The sequence below is a fragment of the Hemibagrus wyckioides genome, linkage group LG08 (genome assembly GCF_019097595.1).
Source record: "Hemibagrus wyckioides isolate EC202008001 linkage group LG08, SWU_Hwy_1.0, whole genome shotgun sequence".
Classification (NCBI taxonomy): domain Eukaryota; kingdom Metazoa; phylum Chordata; class Actinopteri; order Siluriformes; family Bagridae; genus Hemibagrus; species Hemibagrus wyckioides.
In genome coordinates, this window is record NC_080717.1 from 25324376 (window position 1) to 25349356 (window position 24981).

Here is a 24981-nt window from a genome sequence, read left to right on the forward strand (position 1 = left end):
CCGTTTGAAATCGCTATTAAAGACACGGCGGCTTCTGCACTATGACGTCGTATTAACACCGAGAACGCGTACGCCGGAAGAATTCGACTAGGATTAGCGCACGTCTAGATTATTATAAGAGTTTAAAATGTTTTATTGCTTAACTCTAGATCTTTTAGTGATATGTTCTGTTTCACTCTGGTGCTTCACGTGACTTGTTTTCTGACCACATGAGGCGTTAATTACTGTGGGCAAAACAAATCCAAAAAACATAATAACATATCCTATAACACAAGGAGAATTCGGACAAATGGGAAAAAAGTAGGTACAGTTTGTGAATGGAATTCTTCCCTCTGATTGGACGAGACATCTGTCACTCAGGATATTCAGGAAGTCCAGCAGGTTGCAGCAGTAGAGAGTGGATTGGTGTGTGTATGAACAAAGCTCTGCTCTTATAGCGCTCCTTACATCCTTTAATCTGGAATAGTTTGGTCTTCCAAACATACCTGAGTGTTTTTAGAGATCTTTGCACCATGATACGCTATCAGTATATCCAAAATCACACGTCCTTCCTCAAAGTAGTGCTGAATGCATTCCATTTTCTTATGAATATAATTATATATGTTTGTTATTTCGAAAAAGGGGTTTAAAGTGTATGCAGAACTCACGCACAGTAAATAAAGTTAGATACACAATTTCCTACTTCTTATATATCTTGAGTGACAGTGTCCAGTCAGAGGTAAGAATTCCATTCGCCACCTTTTCCGGTTGGTCTGAATCGTCCTGCAGTTTTTTGGTTTTATGTTCATATAATAATACTCTCTTGGTACGTGTTCGAGTTTCCCGGCACAAAATAACGTTATTTTCCATGTCGTTTGTTGTCAGATCTCCATCTGCGTTTGTTATTGTTTTGGTTTCGTTTCTTCAGTGTTTTCCCTTTGTTATTAGTTTACTCACAGTGTATATATCTGCTTTATGTTCTTGTGTGTTCATGTTTCTCGACTATCCACTGTAGGTCATTTTTCAAATGGATATACCTTTGTACTTTCTTGTTTTGAGATATAGCCATATTGTATCGAATGGCTCTGTGTGCTGTAGCTTCACTTGAGCTAAGAGGCTGAAACCCTGCTCTAGCATAACGATGCCGCTGTGCATAAAGTCCCTGAGCTCCATGAAGACATAAAGGATGGAGACAGTGGAAGAAATGGAGTGTCCTGCACAGAGCCCTGACTCTGGATGAACTGGAACTGGAGTCTCCTCAACATCAGAGTCTCACTAATGCCCTTGTAGAATGAATGAATGAACACTAAACCCCATAGCCACCATCCAACATCTAGTGGAAAGCTTGCCAGAAAAGAAGAGTGGGGCTGATTACAACAGGAAACACTGGGGGAATAAATCTGGAACGAGATGTTCGGCAAGCACATACCGTACGAGTGTGATGTATGAGGTGTTCAAACGTTTGTTGACTTTTTTTTAAACAAGCCACATCAGCATCAATAACTGGACTAGCATAAAAATCGGTGGAAGTTTGTAAAAAGTTTCCACGAAGCAACACGGCAGATGATCTGCGACAGAATCCGAGCCTTTTGTTCTGCCGTTCGTTTATCATCTCTGCTACGGGATTTTCCGAGCTCTCGATCCAGATCTAAAGCCAGGTATCTTGCACTTGATCTTGTTTATTTCCTGAAATTCCTTTGTCTACTTTACAAGAGCGACACCTCATACATCCTGGTATTCCACAGATAACAGAATGTTCTTCTTCCTACGACCTGACGTGAAGAAGTCTCTCGGAATTTCGCTCGGGTGACGGCGCAGAAACACGAGACGTTTAAAAAATTACCATAAAAATAAGCTCGGAGTGAGCGTCTGGAATTTTTCGGCTGGTGAGAGGGCACGCTCGAGCGGTTATTAGATACTACAGATGTCCTGAGACGCCGTTTTAGGAAATCAGATTTTGCTTGATGATGGCTATACGGAGCCGACGCTCTGGTTTTTCCATTTCCTCTTCACATTTGCAGCTCCAGCGTTTTGTGTGTGTGTTTTCTTTATTATTTCCTCTCACAGTGGGATTAATAACTTTAACACCTGTGCGATGTGAGTATTTGATAGTGTGTGGGCACGGTGTAATATGGACTCACCACGTGAACTTCTTTGTCCTTGGTGAACGGAGGACCGCTGAGGACCATCTGAGGCTGCATGGCTGAGTGGAGGTAGACGCCAGACGCTATCACTGTGCTGCCTCCGCTACACACACACACACACACACACACAGATGAACAGAATGAACAAACCTGCTGCTGTACATATGCACACTTCCTGCCTCCCGACCACCAGAAGCGTAACGCGCCCAAATCATTCACAACCTTCTCAATATCTCATTCACTCTCGTTCTCATTCTCTCTCTTTATTTATCCCTCGAGGTTTTTTTTTTTTAATAACTTCCCCTGTCTTACCTCACCATCACTCTCAGCATAGTATTTTCCCCATAAACCTTCGCCTCCTTCACAACCATTTGTCCACCTGTCATCTGCTCATCCATGGCTAGCCCTGCTTTGCCAGACTTTTTTTTTTCTCTTGTAAACACCCACTCTTTCTTTAACAGCAATCTTTTTGCTCAATCTCCTTCTGCTCTATCTCTTCTCATGCGTTTTCTTTTAGCCCATGTTCCAGTTTCATAAACTGTCTGACCTCTGTGTGTGCATGAGGCAACTGGACACGTGGATACACTCCCTGTGTTTGTGGAATTATTTCAGAAATGAAGGAGTACAACCACAGGGCTGGGGTTTAAACACTCCTGTTGGAAGTTTACTGAAGGTTATGTTGAAGACTCAGCTGCTCTGATCAGGCCACCGTGTTATTTTTGGCTTTGGTGCTTGCCGCTGCATTTGTACAAACCGGTACATCATCCACAGAGCAAAGTGTGGTGGAAGCATCCAGTGAGGATCTCATTCAGAGTCATATTTATAAATATATGAATTCAATAGAGTAGCTTAGTTGATTACTGGTTATTTATAACCTCCAGTTTTGGGAAATTTTAAGCTTTGACATAGAGCTTTCAGAGCAAAAAATAAAAATACTGCTGGAGCACTTACTGTAGATTTTTTAGCTAGCATATTAGCTCTTGCCATCTCTTTGGAGAAGAAGAACATAAGCAGATCAGTGAGGCAGAGTGGATGTGGTATCTTAGTGCTGGTAGCTTAGTGATGGGCCCCTGAGCAAGTCCCTTAACCCTTAATTGTATAAAAATGAGATAAATTCTAAGTCACTGTATCTGTAAATGGGGCAGTGGTGGTTCAAGTGGTTAAGGCTCTGGTTTGTTCAAGCCCACCACCACCAAGCTCCACTGTTGGGCAAATGAGCAAGGCCCTTAACCCTCCCTGCTCCAGGGGCACTGTAGTCATAGCTACTCCTGTGCTCTGACCCCAAATTCCTTAGCTGGTATCTGTGAAGAAAAGAATTCTACTGTGCTGTAACGTATGTGTGGCGATAATAAAGGCTTCTTGCCCGCAATTCGTCTTCAGAGGTACTCATTGCCTCACCTCCTGCTTTTTCAGAGCAGTTTTATATCAAAAACCTTTATCCAGAGAGACATAAACATCTTTATCCAGATGTCATTTTTATACAATTAAGGGTTAAGGGCCTTGCTCAGAGGCAGCTTGGTGGACCTGGGATTCAGACTCACAACCTTCTGATCACGAATCCAACACCTTAACCACTAAGCTACCACATCATAGTAAATAGGTTTAGCACATACGTGAAATACATGACCTATACTATGTAAAGTGAGGACATGTAGTAAAAGTGTCTACAAACATTATACACCTTGGCATACGAATTTAATTCATAATTCTTAAAGCGAAAATTTGTATTTGTAAAAAATAATGTACTCCGTTCCAGCCCCCCAAAAATATCAGCAATATTCCCAATACGAAGCGTATGTAAACTGCACGGCTGCTTACAAAGAACTGACCCGACCCAAGCCAAGCATTCCATGTCAAGGCTCCTCACAGGAAGTCGTGCCACCAAGCTTGGGCTAAAAATAGAACAGACCACCCACACCACCACATCTATCAACAAAAAAACCCCAGAAAAATCACCTACTCACAACTTAGCCAGCGTTCGGTTTGGTTCGTTCGTATGCTGATGCAAATTTCTTGCAAAATTTAAGTTCTAAAGCCGAAAATTCATAAAGGGGGCTGTTCATATGCCAAGGTTCCACTGTATTGCTGACCTACAGAGAGATAGCTACACTGCAATTCCGGTTTGTGAGGAACTGCGCAATCCGAGGTGAGGATAAACTCGTCGCTGCCTCACATTGCGTCTATCCCATGTATTTGAACAGGAAAAATGCAAATTGAATGATCTTGACTATAAAAATTATAGACTATTGAAATGATCAGTCATACAGAAATGACATGTATAGCACAGATCAGTGGATAAAATTCATATTTATTTCATTTTATCATTATTTGTTTTTTACTCTTTATGATGACCTAGGCTTCGACCCTGGAGTGGTGTGTGAGACTCACCTGATGAAGGAGCGTGTGGGCTGTACGGTGTGGATCAGTGGATCCTCGTTGTAGGTGTAATTATCCGGAGCTTGAAACGTCACTCCGTCGATATGAAGCTGCACCTTGTGCTGGGAAGGCGAGTCCTGAGATGGAGTCTGACATGTCAGTGTGCTGGCTGATAAACTGAGGAGAGTACAAAACACACACACACACACACACACACACACACACACTGTGAGACATAGTTACAGACTCTTTCTGGTTATAAAAAGGTAAATAAATTTTAAGTACTTACCTCTGAACCATACAGGTGCCACTTCCGATCGTAACCTTTCGCCAGTTTCCACTGTTCAGGTACGAACCCTTAATGGTCAGCATGGTGCCACCAGATTTGGGTCCGAATTCTGGAACGATTCCTTTAATTTCAGGGTTCTGCACAAAACAAAAAAAAATGTGTTACGATAAATATTTCAATTTTATATGCAATATTTATGAGCAAGGTTCTGACACATGAACTAAAAGGAAAATATTTCTATAGATTTTTAAAAAGAAGAAAGTTATGAATAAAGTGGAGGTATGGATATATTTCTTGGCTCATTCATGTTTGAAATTGTGTTTCTGAAGGTTGTTTGTTTTTGTTTGTTTGTTTTTTGTTTTTGCTGATTAACATGTTGTAGATGTTGTAGATGTTATTGTAGATGTTGTAGATGTTATTGTAGATGTTGTAGATGTTATTGTAGATGTTGTAGATGTTGTTGTAGATGTTGCATGTTATTGTAGATGTTGTAGATGTTATTGTAGATGTTGTAGATGTTGTTGTAGATGTTGATGTTATTGTAGATGTTGTAGATGTTATTGTAGATGTTGTTACAGATGTTATTGTAGATGTTGTAGATGTTATTGTAGATGTTGATGTTATTGTAGATGTTGTTACAGATGTTATTGTAGATGTTGTAGATGTTATTGTAGATGTTGCATGTTATTGTAGATGTTGTAGATGTTATTGTAGATGTTGTAGATGTTGTTGTAGATGTTGATGTTATTGTAGATGTTGTAGATGTTATTGTAGATGTTGTAGATGTTATTGTAGATGTTGTAGATGTTGTTGTAGATGTTGCATGTTATTGTAGATGTTGTAGATGTTATTGTAGATGTTGTAGATGTTGTTGTAGATGTTGATGTTATTGTAGATGTTGTAGATGTTATTGTAGATGTTGTTACAGATGTTATTGTAGATGTTGTAGATGTTATTGTAGATGTTATTGTAGATGTTGTTGTAGATGTTATTGTAGATGTTGTAGATGTTATTGTACATGTTATTGTAGACGTAGATGTTATTGTAGATGTTGTAGATGTTATTGTAGATGTTGTAGATGTTATTGTAGATGTTGTTGTAGATGTTATTGTAGATGTTGTTGTAGATGTTATTGTAGATGTTGTAGATGTTATTGTACATGTTATTGTAGACGTAGATGTTATTGTAGATGTTGTAGATGTTATTGTAGATGTTGTAGATGTTATTGTAGATGTTGTTGTAGATGTTATTGTAGATGTTATTGTAGATGTTGTTGTAGATGTTATTGTAGATGTTATTGTAGATGTTGTTGTAGATGTTATTGTGCATGTTATTGTAGATGTTGTAGATGTTGTTGTAGATGTTATTGTGCATGTTATTGTAGATGTTGTAGATGTTATTGTAGATGTTGTAGATGTTATTGTAGATGTTGTAGATGTTATTGTAGATGTTATTGTAGATGTTGTTGTAGATGTTATTGTGCATGTTATTGTAGATGTTGTAGATGTTATTGTAGATGTTGTAGATGTTATTGTAGATGTTGTAGATGTTATTGTAGATGTTATTGTAGATGTTGTTGTAGATGTTATTGTAGATGTTGTAGATGTTATTGTAGATGTTGTTGTAGATGTTATTGTAGATGTTATTGTAGATGTTGTAGATGTTATTGTAGATGTTGTTGTAGATGTTATTGTAGATGTTATTGTAGATGTTGTTGTAGATGTTATTGTAGATGTTGTAGATGTTATTGTGCATGTTATTGTAGATGTTGTAGATGTTACTGTAGATGTTGTAGATGTTATTGTAGATGTAGATGTAGTTACAGATGTTATTGTAGATGTTGTTGTAGATGTAGATGTTATTGTAGATGTTGTTGTAGATGTTATTGTAGATGTTGTTGTAGATGTTATTGTAGATGTTGATGTTATTGTAGATGTTGTTGTAGATGTTATTGTAGATGTTATTGTAGATGTTGTTGTAGATGTTATTGTAGATGTTGTTGTAGATGTTGTTGTAGATGTTGTAGATGTTATTGTGCATGTTATTGTAGATGTTGTAGATGTTATTGTAGATGTAGATGTAGTTACAGATGTTATTGTAGATGTTGTTGTAGATGTTGTAGATGTTATTGTAGATGTTGTAGATGTTGTTGTAGATGTTGTAGATGTTATTGTAGATGTAGATGTAGTTACAGATGTTATTGTAGATGTTGTTGTAGATGTTGTAGATGTTATTGTAGATGTTGTTGTAGATGTTGTTACAGATGTTATTATAGATGTTGTTGTAGATGTTATTGTAGATGTTATTGTAGATGTTGTTGTAGATGTTATTGTAGATGTTGTTGTAGATGTTATTGTAGATGTTGTAGATGTTATTGTAGATGTTGTTGTAGATGTTATTGTAGATGTTATTGTAGATGTTGTTGTAGATGTTATTGTAGATGTTGTTGTAGATGTTATTGTAGATGTTGTAGATGTTATTGTAGATGTTGTTGTAGATGTTGTAGATGTTATTGTAGATGTAGATGTAGTTACAGATGTTATTGTAGATGTTGTTGTAGATGTTGTAGATGTTATTGTAGATGTTGTTGTAGATGTTGTTGTAGATGTAGATGTTATTGTAGATGTAGATGTAGTTACAGATGTTATTGTAGATGTTGTTGTAGATGTTGTAGATGTTATTGTAGATGTTGTTGTAGATGTTGTTACAGATGTTATTATAGATGTTGTTGTAGATGTTATTGTAGATGTTATTGTAGATGTTGTAGATGTTATTGTAGATGTTGTTGTAGATGTTATTGTAGATGTTATTGTAGATGTTGTTGTAGATGTTATTGTAGATGTTGTAGATGTTATTGTAGATGTTATTGTAGATGTTGTTGTAGATGTTATTGTAGATGTTGTTGTAGATGTTGTAGATGTTATTGTAGATGTTATTGTAGATGTTGTTGTAGATGTTATTGTAGATGTTGTTGTAGATGTTGTAGATGTTATTGTGCATGTTATTGTAGATGTTGTAGATGTTATTGTAGATGTTGTTGTAGATGTTATTGTAGATGTTATTGTAGATGTTGTTGTAGATGTTATTGTAGATGTTGTAGATGTTGTTGTAGATGTTGTAGATGTTATTGTGCATGTTATTGTAGATGTTGTAGATGTTATTGTAGATGTTGTTGTAGATGTTATTGTAGATGTTGTTGTAGATATTATTGTAGATGTTATTGTAGATGTTATTGTAGATGTTGTAGATGTTATTGTAGATGTTATTGTAGATGTTGTTGTAGATGTTATTGTAGATGTTGTTGTAGATGTTGTAGATGTTATTGTGCATGTTATTGTAGATGTTGTAGATGTTATTGTAGATGTTGTTGTAGATGTTATTGTAGATGTTATTGTAGATGTTGTTGTAGATGTTATTGTAGATGTTGTAGATGTTGTTGTAGATGTTGTAGATGTTATTGTGCATGTTATTGTAGATGTTGTAGATGTTATTGTAGATGTTGTTGTAGATGTTATTGTAGATGTTGTTGTAGATATTATTGTAGATGTTGTTGTAGATATTATTGTAGATGTTGTTGTAGATATTATTGTGCATGTTATTGTAGATGTTGTAGATGTTATTGTAGATGTTATTGTAGATGTTGTAGATGTTATTGTAGATGTTGTAGATGTTATTGTAGATGTTATTGTAGATGTTGTTGTAGATGTTATTGTGCATGTTATTGTAGATGTTGTAGATGTTATTGTAGATGTTGTTGTAGATGTTATTGTGCATGTTATTGTAGATGTTGTAGATGTTATTGTAGATGTTATTGTAGATGTTGTAGATGTTATTGTAGATGTTATTGTAGATGTTGTTGTAGATGTTATTGTGCATGTTATTGTAGATGTTGTAGATGTTATTGTAGATGTTGTTGTAGATGTTATTGTGCATGTTATTGTAGATGTTGTAGATGTTATTGTAGATGTTATTGTAGATGTTGTAGATGTTATTGTAGATGTTGTAGATGTTATTGTAGATGTTATTGTAGATGTTGTTGTAGATGTTATTGTGCATGTTATTGTAGATGTTGTAGATGTTATTGTAGATGTTGTTGTAGATGTTATTGTGCATGTTATTGTAGATGTTGTAGATGTTATTGTAGATGTTATTGTAGATGTTATTGTAGATGTTATTGTGCATGTTATTGTAGATGTTGTAGATGTTATTGTAGATGTTGTTGTAGATGTTATTGTGCATGTTATTGTAGATGTTGTAGATGTTATTGTAGATGTTGTAGATGTTATTGTAGATGTTGTAGATGTTATTGTAGATGTTATTGTAGATGTTGTAGATGTTATTGTAGATGTTGTTGTAGATGTTGTTGTAGATGTTGTTGTAGATGTTGTTCTAGATGTTATTGTAGATGTTGTTGTAGATGGTATTGTGCATGTTATTGTAGATGTTGTAGATGTCATTGTAGATGTTGTAGATGTTGTTGTAGATGTTGTTGTAGATGTTATTGTAGATGTTGTAGATGTTATTGTAGATGTTGTAGATGTTGTTACAGATGTTATTGTAGATGTTGTTGTAGATGTTATTGTAGATGTTGTTGTAGATGTTATTGTACATGTTGTTGTAGATGTTATTGTAGATGTTGTAGATGTTATTGTAGATGTTGTAGATGTTGTTACAGATGTTATTGTAGATGTTGTTGTAGATGTTATTGTAGATGTTGTTGTATTTGTTATTGTGCATGTTATTGTAGATGTTGTAGATGTTATTGTAGATGTTGTAGATGTTATTGTAGATGTAGATGTTGTTACAGATGTTATTGTAGATGTTGTTGTAGATGTTGTAGATGTTATTGTAGATGTTGTTGTAGATGTTGTTACAGATGTTATTGTAGATGTTGTAGATGTTGTTACAGATGTTATTGTAGATGTTGTTGTAGATGTTATTGTAGATGTTGTTGTAGATGTTATTGTGCATGTTATTGTAGATGTAGATGTTATTGTAGATGTTGTAGATGTTATTGTAGATGTTGTTGTAGATGTTGTTGTAGATGTTGTTGTAGATGTTGTTCTAGATGTTATTGTAGATGTTGTTGTAGATGGTATTGTGCATGTTATTGTAGATGTTGTAGATGTCATTGTAGATGTTGTAGATGTTGTTGTAGATGTTGTTGTAGATGTTATTGTAGATGTTGTAGATGTTATTGTAGATGTTGTAGATGTTGTTACAGATGTTATTGTAGATGTTGTTGTAGATGTTATTGTAGATGTTGTTGTAGATGTTATTGTACATGTTGTTGTAGATGTTATTGTAGATGTTGTAGATGTTATTGTAGATGTTGTAGATGTTGTTACAGATGTTATTGTAGATGTTGTTGTAGATGTTATTGTAGATGTTGTTGTATTTGTTATTGTAGATGTTATTGTAGATGTTGTAGATGTTATTGTAGATGTTGTAGATGTTATTGTAGATGTAGATGTTGTTACAGATGTTATTGTAGATGTTGTTGTAGATGTTGTAGATGTTATTGTAGATGTTGTTGTAGATGTTGTTACAGATGTTATTGTAGATGTTGTAGATGTTGTTACAGATGTTATTGTAGATGTTGTTGTAGATGTTATTGTAGATGTTGTTGTAGATGTTATTGTGCATGTTATTGTAGATGTAGATGTTATTGTAGATGTTGTAGATGTTATTGTAGATGTAGATGTAGTTACAGATGTTGTTGTAGATGTTGTTGTAGATGTTGTAGATGTTATTGTAGATGTTGTTGTAGATGTTGTTACAGATGTTATTATAGATGTTGTTGTAGATGTTATTGTAGATGTTGTTGTAGATGTTATTGTAGATGTTGATGTTATTGTAGATGTTGTTGTAGATGTTATTGTAGATGTTGTTGTAGATGTTATTGTAGATGTTGTAGATGTTATTGTAGATGTTGTTGTAGATGTTATTGTAGATGTTGTAGATGTTATTGTAGATGTTGTTGTAGATGTTATTGTAGATGTTGTTGTAGATGTTATTGTGCATGTTATTGTAGATGTTGTAGATGTTATTGTAGACGTTGTTGTAGATGTTGTTACAGATGTTATTGTAGATGGTGCTGTACATGTTGTACATGTTGTAGATATTTTTGTACATGTACATGTTGTAGATGTTGCAGACGATGTAGATGTTGCTGTAGATGTTATTGTGCATGTTATTGTAGATGTTGTAGATGTTATTGTAGATGTTGTTGTAGATGTTATTGTAGATGTTGTAGATGTTATTGTACATGTTGTTGTAAACGTTGTAAATGTTATTGTACATGTTGTTGTAGATGTTGTAGATGTTATTGTAGATGTTGTTGTACATGTTGTTTTTAAAGGACACTTACTACAAATGTAAATCCCTCCAGCTGTCCTTCCTCCTTCCCGCTGCGTACTCGGACGGAGCGATCGGAATTGGACACGTTCACATGATCCAGGCTACAAATCAACCTAAACACAAAGACAAAAACATCTCCCACGACTTAAGACAATAAACAAGCTGTAGATTGTAGCAGACTCATCAGCGCTGCTAATTTGTTAATTACAGCCATGCTACTGCGCATAAACAACACTGCAGCTATTCTGCACAGCAAGTTTCCCGCAAAATATCTTTAACAATGGAGTGGCTGTGGAGTGTCGCGTCCGGAAGCGTGGAGGCTAAACGCAGTTTACTGTATTAATGTGGAAAAACCCTTCACATACTCCAGTACTGTTTCTCTGTGAAACCCTGACTTTCCTTTAAAAATGACAAGATTACAAACTTCTTACTAAACTTCATTTATTTTTCCTTTTAATGTTTTAACGAGAGGTTATATATAAAAGATGAAACCACTGATGTCAGTTTTTCTTCTATTTTTGTGCAAAAATCAGAAAACGGAAACTAACTGAGGAAACATCAGACCTCTGAGTCGCTCCAAAGGAATCGTTCGAGCCATGGAATGGATTTGTTGCTTTACTACATCATATGTGATTTAGATAAAACTGCAGAAAGATCTTAAAAGGTTTCTGCAGAGAACCTAAAATGGTTCTAACACTGGACTTCATATATGGAACCCAAAACGGTTCTTTACATAGAATCATTTTGAAGGATTTATTATTAAAATAAAAACACAGTCTGGATCTTTAGCTCCAAATTAGATGGTTCTTTTTTATTATTATTATTATTATTATTATTATTATTATTATTATATACAAATTTACACAAATAATACAGCAAATTCAAGCAGAGTATAATTTAATTTCAAACAAAAACTTAAAACTTATTGAAGTGTTTATTTTTTTATTTATTACTATTAATTATTTTACTACCACTCATTAACTACAAGTTTATTACTATGAACTATTTGATCTTTTCTTCTAATTCGTAAGTTTTATATAAACCAAGTAAAAATCCAAAAGAAATTGCACCCATTTCACCTTATACATTCTTTCAAGTATAGAAAGTTTAATAGAAACGCTTCATCACTCTCCAAGGGTTCAACATAGAGCCATGTTTTGGGAAAAAAGGTTCAGAACCCCAGGGTTCCACACAGAACCCCAAGGACCCTCTTTTTTACTACTTACTATCCTACTTAAACCATATAAAAAACAGAATTTACTTCTCTAATTTGTCATTTGTAATTTTAGTGATGAGGTCTTTGACCTTCAGCATTAACTCACCGATGGCTGCTGACGTCTTTTTCCGCCAACCTGCACTTCGCAGTAGCCACGTCGACTTCGATGAGCTTGGCGTCAAAGCGATCTTTCTTACTGAAGCCGAAGTTTTTGCCACAGATGGTGATGTTGGTGTGGCCTTTCAGTGGAGCTGTTTTCGGAAAAATCTAAACAAAAAAAAAGCATAGAAACAGCGTGGCTAATAAAAAAACAGTGTGTTTTCCATTAGGAAGAAAGGGAAAAATCTCCAGATGAAAGTGGTTTCTAATAAAATGAATGAACCCCAAAGCTTTTGTGTTTAAGCACTGCTCAGAGATCTCCCTGATCGGAAGAACAGTTTAGACAAGCGGAGATATTAAAGTACAACCATTAACACCATCTGATATTACAAATCAATTACAGCCTCCAAAACAAGACCAAAGTTCTCTAAAACACTGGCGTCACTCTTCTATTTTTTTTCCTGATAAAACACAAAACTGTTTCAAGCGGCCAAAATCAATAAAGGTCAGAGTTTCAGAGTCGGTGGCCTGTTTCATTTGAAAGCACTTATTCTATTAGCTCGAGGCTATTGTCTAACGATGTAACCGTGGCAACCCGGTTTGAGGTTTGGGCAGGACAGTTACCTCGGAGATGAGGAGCGGGCAGGAATCTTGGCTCCAGCTGGAGCACCGAGGAGAGCGAGTGCAGAGGTTCCTGTTCCGGCACCATCCACAACCCATGAAGGCAGGAGAGAGCAGACAGGAGCTGCAGTTTAACAACTGCTCACAACCGGGACCGATCACAGGCACCTTGGAGACCTGAGAGAGAGAGAGAGAGAGAGAGAGAGAGAGAGAGAGAGAGAAAAACCTTGACATTGTAATGATGCTATGATCCCAGGAATATGTTCCTAGTATTCCTAAATAAAAAGTATATATGGAAAAAAGAGAGAACAAAAAAAATAGCTCTTTATATTATTTAGATCTTTAGAAGATTTAATAAAAGTGCACTTTCTCTTTCAAGCACTTTCTCTCTCAGCCTTGATTTCTCCTCATTCTTGCATTAATTGTAAAGCAGTGAAGATCTACAGAGACAAATGACTGATACCATGACCCCGTGTCATGCTGTTACAGGAAAATAATCAGTGTGATGAAGTGGAGCTAATGTTACCACACCGATGATTTGTTTTTCTTTCACAGAGGATCCTGAAGCGTTTTATTCCTCTTATAGCACAGCAATTTACCAGAGGTTAAAATCTTATACATTTATGACATAATTTTCTATTTACTTTTTTATCCGTTTAGGGTTACATTCGTTGTTGTTAAAGTTAGTTACTGTTACCTTTTAACTGTTGTACCTATAAACTCCTCTGAAGCGTAAACTCCTCTGTCCTCAAGATGTTAGATGTGCTTACACTGGAGACTCCTTACCTCATTTTAAGGTTACTATAGTGTTACTAAAGAAACGACAAACTATCTGGAAAATAAAAGCTACCTACCATAAGACTTACAGCTGTGCTCTAAAACCTCTCACTCACCCCCTGTTTCCCAACAGAAATGTTAAATCCATTAAGGATCTTTCACCTTATTTCCTGTGACCAGCAGTAAGGAGGCGTCCGGGCTCTGCGGAGACAACACGGCCACTTCTGAGGAGACGGGGAGCGTGTCCAAGAGGAAGTTCACATGCGGTTCTATGTTGCCAAAACGGGAAACCACCACCTGCACAAAATGCCAGCGAATGACATGAATGACCTCTTGCCTTTGTTAAGGAGCCTGGAATGTAATAAAGCACGTTCTGTGTGTGTTTACTGTAAACGGCTGCATGAATTGTTGATGCCACATTATAAACCAGATCGTTTAACTTCTTGTTTATATCCGAGGAAGACGATCGAAACGTCTTTGATTCTTAAGGACGAAAATAAACGTTTCGATGCATCACAGGCTACTACGTAAATCATAAATAGGTTGAAATAAAAAAAGTTCAATTGCATATTACACCCTGAAACTTTGCTCTGGAGAGATTTAGAATCAAAGAGTGTTGTAATCCAGGGAAATTGTAAAGGGTCATGCTCGGCTTGCTGCGGATCCTGTAATAACTGCTGTTTTGCTCTCCTTCAGGGGAAGATGACGGATTGAAGCATGATGACTGCAGCTGATGGCAGGGAGTGGGAGCAGACAAAAGCCACAGCCCGAGGCGAGAGAAGACGTAAAGGCTGCCGCTGATGTGGCATGTCGGGAGGTGTCAGAACACTCGCTCCTGGATCTCCACACACCTGGACTAAAATTTATCATCTCGTGGTTAGGCTGCAATTACAGGCCTCTGAGCTAGATCAGGTCAGAATACACCATTACTTTCCTAAACAGTGAAGCTTTAACACACCTGGCCTGACTGTGTGCTGAGGTAAGAGTGGTGTGTGGTGCGGTTAGTGTGTAGAAAGTGTGTGTGTTATGACAGTGCGTATCTCCTGTGGGAAAGTGTGCTGTAACTCAGAGAGGGTCCTGATGTTAGCATTCCAACAGTCGGGTATTGTACACAACGCTTAGTGATCTGAAGGAGCGTGTGCTCGGTGCTGACAGGTAGAAAATATCAGTGTGTGGAGGAGCATCGCATTGTAAAGGTTTGTCAACAGGTTGACGCTTTCATTCAACCCTCGCACTTGTTGATACCAGACACAGGGGAGGAAAGGAGGCGGCTGTTTGTCTAGGCTTCGGGCATCACTTGTAGAAGAAGCTACATATACACCTACACACATATACACATACATACACACACACACACACACACATATACACATACACACACATACTTACATATACACCTACACACATATACACATACATACACACACACACACACACACACACATATACACATACACACACATACTTACATATACACCTACACACATATACACATACATACACACACACACACACACACACACATATACACATACACACACATACTTACATATACACCTACACACATATACACATACATACACACACACACACACACACATATACACATACACACACATACTTACATATACACCTACACACATATACACATACATACACACACACACATATACACATATGCACACACATACTTACATATACATATATAGACATACATACATATACACATGCATGCACGTACATGCACATGTACACATATACACATACACACATATGCACATACACACATACGCACATACACACATAGACACATACACACATAGACACACAGGACACATACACATATACATATACACACATAGACACATACACACATATGCACATACACACATACGCACATACACACATAGACACATACACACATAGACACACAGGACACATACACATATACACATATAGACACATACACATACACATATACACACACACACATACACACATAGACACATAGACACATACACACATAGACACACAGGACACATACACATATACACACATAGACACATACACATATACACACACACACATACACACATAGACACATAGACACATACACACATAGACACACAGACACATACACACATAGACACACAGGACACATACACATATACATATACACACATACACATAGACACATACTCATATACACATATACACACACACACACATATAGATTTCCACTACCAAACCCTAACAATACGGTAGTGATTGATGACACAAGGCACGATGGTGAGTGCTTCACACTGATTCTGGCTCTCCGTCTCTCGTCCAACACACGCTGTCAAAGTGCTCTGACTTTCACTCCACGTTTATGGCAACCGATCTCCACTTTCTCTCACTTATTCTGGATCTCTTCTGGTCTCTGAGTGGGACAGCTGGTCTAACGCTTGCCCATTCCCAGGCCTCCATGTCAATACAAAAGGGGCAAGAAAAAGCTGAGGGGAAAAAATGTAAAAAGGAAGAAAAAGAAGAAAAAAAAAAAACAAGAACCAACGACAGCTGCAACCGTTCCAAGAAAATGCCGTGTGAGGACATGTCATCGAAGCCCAGTGCTTACTATTAACGCTCCGTTCTAGTTCTCTACTTCATTTCCGTGCAGCTGTCACCCTCTCTCTGCACTACTCATTTCTCCAAAAAAAAACAAAAAAAAACCCTCTCCTACCCTATATACACCACGCTGAATAGAAACCTCTAGAAAGAGGCTTTGCTTTAACCAGAAATAGCGAGTGTTTTTTTTCTCGTCTGCTGATGAATGAACACTGGCACATCAGAGCTGGAGAATTAACAAACCGAGTCAAGTCCACTCTGACGTCCGAGTAAGCGCTGATTAGCAAGCAGCTCTGTTTGCGCAGATGAGTAATGAGTAGGCTTTTCTGGTAAAGGAGTGCAGGTCAGAGCTAAAAGTGGCACAAACAGGAAAAGGACATGTTCTTAAACCTGGTCCTTGCACCTGGACGCTCGCTCTTCCAGGTCATTTGCATTGGTCACGTACTAGCATCCCGTCCAGTTACAGCAAACACACACACTAATAATAATAACAATAATAATAATGATAATAAGTCAATGAGTGTGTGTGTGTGTGTGCCCTGCGATGGGTTGGCAGTCCGTCCAGGGTGTATCCTGCCTTGATGCCTGATGACGCCTGAGATAGGCACAGGCTTTTCAATTAAATGAAAAATAATAATAAGTCAAGAATGTGCTGCTGGACACCATACAACTCTGGTGAAAAGTTGTTACTTGCGTTTGGCTAATTTAATTATCAGGAAGTTTATTGTTCCAATGCATTTTAGGAAATTTTGTCCCCATAACAAATAGCAATTATCATCAAAATAATGTTTATCATTCTTACTGGCAATCAAGTCCCAGTTTCTACTCATTCTAAATAAAAATAAATAAATTCCTAATTTTTAGAAATAAAAAAATCAGTACCCTGCATGTCAGACTCAAGCAGATTTTGTGTTTGTCTGGGAAAGTTCAACAAACTGAAATAAACAGAGAAAAAAAATCAACTCCTTATTGTCTTTTGCAAAACAAATGTTTTCATTAGGTTTGGTGTTTTAATGGTAATTAGATTTAATCGCTGATCTTTCTGAATCTCACCGCCTGAGGCAGCTGAGGCGCAATCTAGTTCACTCTAGAATGAATTTTAAAAGATGGATTGTGTAGTGAGTGCTGAAAAATGACAGAAGGTCTTACCATAAACATAAGATATAAAGATTAAATAAAGACTTGAATGTGTTTTAGATGCAAGAACATAACGACAAGCTGACTTTTCTGACAACATCATGCTTAACTACACTATATTGCCAAAGGTTTTAGGACACCGCTCCAAATCATTGAATTCAGGTGTTGTTCTTTTTCAGAGGCTGGGCTTGGCCCCTTAGTTCCAGTGAAAGCATCAGCATACCAAGACAATTTGACAAATATCTTGCTCCAACTTTGTGCGAACAGTTTGGGGATGACCCCTTCCTGTTCCAACATGACTGCACACCAGTGCACAAAGCAAGGTCCATAAAGACATGGATGAATGAGTTTGGTGTGGAGGAACTTGACTGGCCTGCACAGAGTCCTGACCTCAACCTGATAGAACACCTTTGGGATGAATTACAGCAGAGACTGAGAGCCAGGCCTTCTCATCCAACATCAGTGCCTGACCTCACAAATGCTCTTCTAGAGGAATGGTCAAAGATTTCCATAAACACACTCCTAAACCCTAAAGTTCACTCCTAAAGTGAACATTTTGTCCTCAAAGTTGATGTTAGAAGCAGGAAAAATGGGCAAGTGTAAGGATTTGAGCGAGTTTGATGAAGGACCAAATTGTGATGGCTAGACCACTGGATCAGAGCATCTCCAAAACTGCAGCTCTTGTGGGGTGTTCCCGGTCTGCAGTGGTCAGTATCTATCAAAAGTGTTCCATGGAAGGAACAGTGGTGAACCGGCGACAGGGTCATGGGGTCAAGGGAGCGAAGGCTGGCCCGTGTGATCCAATCCAACAGACGAGCTACTGTTGCTCAAATTGCTGAAGAAGTTAATGCTGGTTCTGATAGAAAGGTGTCAGAATACACAGTGCAGGAAGGGTCAGGGCTGTTATGGCAGCAAAAAGGGGACCAATTAGGCAGGTGGTCATAATGTTATGCCTGGTCAGTGTACTTATCACGATAAATCATTTCGTTAACAAACTACCAGCAAAGCAAAGTGTAGAACTAAAACATTTCAAACTGAAAAAATTAAGAAATGCTCAACAAAAAATATTCAAAAATAAATTTTAACAAAAAACAATTTTCATGTATTTCCTTTTAGTTTGTAACTGTCACAATGTGCATGATAACGATAATATTTCAGAAAAGTGCATTATTATTATGTATCAGTATTATGACGTCATCTTATTGTCCAGCCCTAGTTTTTTTTTGGGTATCTACAGTGTTCCTGTATCCGTTCCTCCTTACCTGGATGACTCTTCCATCCGCAGTCCCCAGGGTAGCCACTGTGTGCTCCTGCACAGGCACCACGGCGATGGAGGTCAGGAGAACGTTCCTGAAGCGGCCGTTAAACCAGTCTTTACGTGGATTGGTTCCTTTAACCTCTAACCGGTAACCTTTGTCGTGCTTCCCACAGCTAACGGAATCAGCAACCGAGCTCTGCAGAAAAAAATAAGAAGTTTAAATACCAAGAATTCCACATATAAAACAAGTCTGATGGAATAGAGATGTATGATATAATCAGCAGTGCAAGTGTTGTACTGGCAGGGGGGTCTGTTTTCAAGTCCACCGTACTAAATGCATTTAATAGCCTTGCTTGAGGGAAAACAGAAAACCCTTATTGTATCCCGAAATCTACTGCTCCAGAAAGGGTCCTTGCATAACGGAGCTTAGCCATGTGTCTTCTCCCATGGAGCTCAAATCTTCCCTGCCACATTCAGACGGCTGCACTCGCAGATGGCAGGAGTTCATGAGAAATTGGGAGGAATGTAGAACTCTCCTGCTGTCCAGCTTTCTTTGGCTGTGATCGCCACAACCTGTGGATTTTGGGTGGCTGATCTAGTGTTTCCTACTTAGTTTTACTGACACATGCAGCATTCTGGTCTCGAAAGTATTCCGTAAGTATCATTTCAAAAAAGTTACATCGTCTTCATGCTTGGATTTCTTCCTCACAAAAGTCTATTTGCACCAAGGGTCTAAAACATTTGGTGAAGTATTACAGTCAGATTCAAACTTAGTCTCTCTGGTCTTTTGTCTGGAGCAAAAGTGTGCACCAGGACTGGGATCACTGAAATCACGGAAGTGGGAACTTTGCTCATGCTGCATGTTGCTCATTTATCACCAGTAACTGGTGTGTATATTGGAAAATAGGAACAACTAAGTAGAAATTGTTCAAAAATATTACAGGATTTGCCAAGAAGGTCTGCAGATGAAATTAGACAAAATGTCTAGAGATGTAGGTTGAACTGGTCAAACTTTCAGCAGGAATGGGCAGGACTAGATCAAACTTCTTGCTAGAAGTGGGTTTGATTAATAAAGGGTCATTTGGACTTCCTTCGGGAGTAGGAAGGATTGGTCAGAATTCCTTTAGGAGGCGGAAGGATTGGTCAGAATTCCTTTGGGAGCAGGAGAGATTGGTCAGAATTCTTTTGGGAGCAGGAGAGATTGGTCAGAATTCCTTCAGGATCAGGAAGGATTGGCCAGTATTACTTCAGGAGCCAGAGGGATTGACGAGTATTCCTTCATGAGCTGGAGAGATTGGTCAGAATTCCATAGGGAGCAGGAGGGATTGGTCAGAATTCCTTCAGGTAAAGTTTTGTTCAATGACACACCATGAGTTTTAAATAATCCGATAAGTTAAACTACTTACTTCCTATTTATTCCCAATCTACTGATCAGTTTCAAATCATAGTAAAATAAAAACTCAAAAAATCTAGTTTTCATTTTGTCAATTCAGAAGGAGTAGACCTATGTGAGAGCAAACTTGTGATGATGACCTTCTCCCAAAGGAACCAAGAGCTGATCTTGTTTATGGACTTGAATGTGAAAACATACCTTTAGACAGGCTTTTTCCAACTGTAAGTGTCCAAACCACCTGCTATCAAAGGTGGAGGATGGGGAGAGTCACGGCTGGTCAAGCTAGCACAGAACCCAGCGTGAAGGCCAAGGAGTCATCAATTATTAATGAAACCAGACCCTGGCACCAGAGACCATGACTAAAGGGCTCAACCAAGTACAGCAAGCAGGCGGTTAATGATTAAGAGTGGGATCACACCAGCTCAGCTGGTGTATTGTTACACTGTAGAATGGCAGCAGCAATGCTACACAACTACACAAAAGTTCATAAGGGCAGGAGAAAGGCAGTTTACTCCATGCCAACCAAGCTGGGGTTAAAAGGGAGGAGACTGAGTGAGCAACAATACAAGACTGTATTACTTATAACACCAATCCCATAATTCTTTTCAGAGAATTCTTTTCAGTCGCACTTTACCACGGTGAGTAAGACGTATGAGTCATGGCCATGAGTGCAAAACTCAGAGCAAAACTCACGGCTGCATTCAAGGGCATGGCTCAAAGGGGAGCTTTGAAGCTGCAGAGAACAATACAGGCAGGTGATAAATCAGGCCAGAAGAGCAATGGGGCCTGCTCCCGTTACCAGCTCGAGCCAGCCAGGGACAAACTTACTGTACCACGGCCAGGTGAGAGGCAGCAAGACAGACTGGACGACTATAGGGCTGCTTCACCAGATACAGCATGATGAGAGAGAGAGGAATGTCTGCCGCACACAACTCCATCTCCAATGTGATATGAGGTGAAGAGAGACGTGTAAGAAGACACAGGCCAGTGTGGACAGGCAGCTTTGATGCGTCCTCGGTCTCATCTCTACAAATTGTACTAGAACCCTGAATCAGTTTAGCTTATCGCCCCCCGAGACATGGTTGAAAGAATTAACGATAGTCGCTTCACAGATTGAGAAAGACAGAAAAGAAAAATGCGCATTCCTCCTCTCCTGTGTAGACAAAGTAGTGGATCAAGGGTTGAAAATGAAAAACAAGAGTTTTGTTTTGACAGGCTTCAGCAGCTATTACTTCGAGACTTTCTCCACTGAGGCAGGTTGGTCTCAGAGGGACTGATTTTGAAGAGCTTTCTCTAGATTATAGGGTTCTGCGGTATTGGGTTTCTCCGTCAATGCTTTTTCTTGTCATTAGCACAAAAGAACAATGGATTTCTTATTTGAGTTTTATTTATTTAAAGCAAGAGCCTACATGTAAAAACAAATGCTAGCCATATTTCAGATCTTTGGATGAACTGCATCTTCTGCAATCACGCAATCATGTCATATTTAATATCACTGAAAACCTTATTTTCTGAGGTATACATGTGATATTATGATATTCCATCATAAGCTTTACAAACCATACGCTATAAAGTGGAATCACGTCACATCCTGTTGAAGTCTTATCAAGGAGAAAATCTTCATTGAATATTGTTTGATTTTGTTACATTTCTATGCTAAATTTCCACACATATTATTAGCACTCATTTGCATAAATGTATACTTATGGAAAAGTTTCCATACATTCTCTTAACAGCATCACGGACTATGTAGAATATAACACAGACCCAAGCCTTTAAGCTGTTGACATGCAGACACCAGGGTCATATTTTTCCCATTGCAGGTATCTGATATTTTGAACCTTTTAAATCTCCCACAGTACTGTCCTGCGGCATGGTGTTATTACCCTGACCAAAATCAAGCTCTGCGATAATAGCTCTGCACAAATGTGGCTCCAGTGTAACATTTAGAGCGATTCATATTGTGTCCAGTACAATGCACGGCTGATAGTGTTACTGAGAGCCACCTTTGGTGTTTTACAGCTTTACGGCCTTCGGCGTCTCCTCTGTGAGGCCTGATCTGGGTGTAAGGAGATCTGAGGGCCAAAATGTCACCTCTGCATGTTCACTGTTCTCCCTCAGGCTGAGGTACAGTGCGGTGGAGACGCCGCTGTAGTCACAAACACACATACGCACATCACATACACACCCATGGGGCTGGAGCTTCCTGGGATTGCAGAAGTTTTGAAGCTCAACGCAATCAGCTGCCCTCTGACTGAAATAACATGACATTTGTACCCTGGGCAGCTCAGCCTTCCCCTGGTGCAGTAGTAGTGGTAGTAGTTATAGGGAGGGCAGCTCCACCTGCATGCTACAGAGCAACCCGACTCTGGTGCTGGTGGAGTTTCTTAGATTACTGGGTCATGGGGATCAGCACTGTGGGGGTAATTAGAGAAGCGGGTAATAAGCTCGGATTAGAGCCCAGCACTGAGCAGGGGCTTTAAAACACTTGGGGCTTTCTGATGGTCAGAAGAACACACACCACTGTGGGAATGAGCAAACATCTGCATATCTGCACACCGTCTATTCCAAAAGTTCATAATAACTTCATGTTTATTCATTTGAGGATTAGACTTCATCCAATGTTTCAGTTCATCCCTAATCCCACTGTACGTCCTTTCAGCTTTCTTCAGCTCCTCTTTGTTTAACCACCTGAAATCTAAACTGACCTTTTTTCCCCTTGTTAGCTCATGTCCTTGGTCAGACTGTGCGTGATTCATCACTACTAACCACCTAAAAGATAAAATTCTTGTTTGTCTAAAATTTTCCACTAAAATGCCGCAACATATTTAAGTCTGGAAGCTGAACAAATAAAACTAAACGCCAAAGAGATAATGAAAGACTGGTGTTTTGGAATCAGTATTTTGTTCAGCAGATTCTGTGCAGTTCCTCAAGCGAACATGCTGGTGATGTCAAACCTCCAGATTTAACTCCATGTTTGTTTTTGTAAGCCAATCAAAATATGGCATTTCACTCGTAAATACTTCACACTGTGGACGAAAAGCAGGTTTGCATTCCCATCTTTAAACGAATACGAATGCCCTCCGTAATGAATTTTCCCCTCAAGAATTGACATTTTGCAACAAATTTGCATCGGCATACGAACGCCGGCTAAGTTATGTGTACGACCGGGAGCGTTCAAAACTTGTTTGCATCAGTGGAAAGCCGAGCGAAGGAAAGTTTTTACGAATTTTACACATTTTTGTTCAGTCAGTGAAAGCTGTATGGAAAGAGTCAACCTATGATACCAACGTTGCCTTTGGCATGCGTTCAAATCGAGGTGATCTTTCACACGTTTTTTTTGTTGACAGATTGGTGGTGTGGGTGGTCTGTTGTATTTTTAGCCCAAGCTTGGTGGCACGACTTCCTGTGAGGACCCTTGACCCTAGGAAATTGGTAATATTGGTAATATTTTTTGGGTGGCTAGAGCGGATTATCTGCATTCACATTATTTCTTATGGGAAAATTCGTTTCGCAATAAAAAATTTTCGCCTCAAGAATGAATGAAACTCATTTCACTGTATTATAATAATCAGATGTGATTATGTAACTGTTATGTAACTCTGATGCTAGCATGACGTGATATTTAAACAGTGGAGGCTTCATCGATGCAATATGAAGACGCTTCAAAAATGTTAGCTTAGCATCAGAGATTTTATCAGTAGAAGATTAAGACGTTCAGTACGTAAAAAGATTCAAGTAGTCATTTATTTAATATTTAACTCTTAGTTAATCTCCTTAGTGGACTGGGTGACTACACTGGAGCTTTCACTTCCCTAGAGGGCTAGCTAACAAATTTTTCCATCTCAGAAAGTAAGAGTATTATGTTTTTAGCGGGAGAAATTTACACCTGGACCCGCTCTGTGTTTAATAGATCTGTAAAGAGAAGAATTTGCTCCTTTCCTGTTCAGTATTGCGTCACGGTCCAGGTTTTAAACCGATGAATGAAATAAGAACAACAGAATACGCCAGATTTAAAACTCCCTGCAGGCCCGACTGATCCGGGAGTCGCTTTTCCGATTCCCGGCATAAAGATCCGTCAAGCGACGCGGAGGTTTCCAACCTATTTACAGAAGTTCTCCTGAGCCACGGACATCCATCCAATTACAGCAAGGCAAATGAAAGAGGGGTAATGTAGCGCTCGGGACGAGAGCATCATTTACTGTTACAGTGTGGAGCTATCGGGGGCATTAGAGGAGAAACGGCCGTTCGTTAGAGTGGACAGGACGAGATTCCCCTCCTCCATCCACAGTCGTGTTCCAACATAAAGCCAATACAGGAATGCTAAGGGAGACATGGACAAAAATCCTGGCACAAAACTATAAACATGGACATTTTTAAAAGATGAACTATGAAGCAAAAAAAAAAACCCATTAAAAACGCATGAAAATGTCTGGTTTGCGGCGCTCCAGAAGGATCGATTCCACTCGAGCGTAAGGGATTGGAAGACATTTCTTCCTCTTTGATGATCTTACGCTCCTTCATGACTGATGGTGCAAACTGCGTCTTTAAATGAACCAGACATACCGTCCGCGGAGGATCCTTTTGCGCTGTAACCACTTGCAGGACCTCGAACTTCTGCTCTCAATTGTGGTTTAGTGAAATTAGATTTCTTTGGGGTTTTTTTTCCAGATTTAATATATTTAATACACTGTGCATGCTTCTTCTGTCTGCGCTTCTGCTTTA

At 38.5% G+C, this 24981-nt stretch overlaps 1 protein-coding gene across 3 annotated transcripts in view; it reads right to left on the reverse strand.

Moving 5' to 3' along the window:
• met (MET proto-oncogene, receptor tyrosine kinase) overlaps positions 1 to 24981 on the reverse strand; it is a 60054-nt gene that overhangs the window by 22938 nt on the left and 12135 nt on the right. For all 3 annotated transcript variants that reach the window (XM_058396850.1, XM_058396847.1, XM_058396848.1), the window contains exons 3-10: positions 18868 to 19059; positions 14024 to 14158; positions 13088 to 13261; positions 12471 to 12631; positions 11159 to 11261; positions 4789 to 4925; positions 4512 to 4676; positions 2121 to 2226 (exon numbers count right to left, since the gene is read on the reverse strand). In XM_058396850.1, the coding sequence (XP_058252833.1) occupies positions 2121 to 2226; positions 4512 to 4676; positions 4789 to 4925; positions 11159 to 11261; positions 12471 to 12631; positions 13088 to 13261; positions 14024 to 14158; positions 18868 to 19059 (1173 nt within the window). The remainder of the gene's footprint in view (positions 1 to 2120; positions 2227 to 4511; positions 4677 to 4788; positions 4926 to 11158; positions 11262 to 12470; positions 12632 to 13087; positions 13262 to 14023; positions 14159 to 18867; positions 19060 to 24981) is intronic.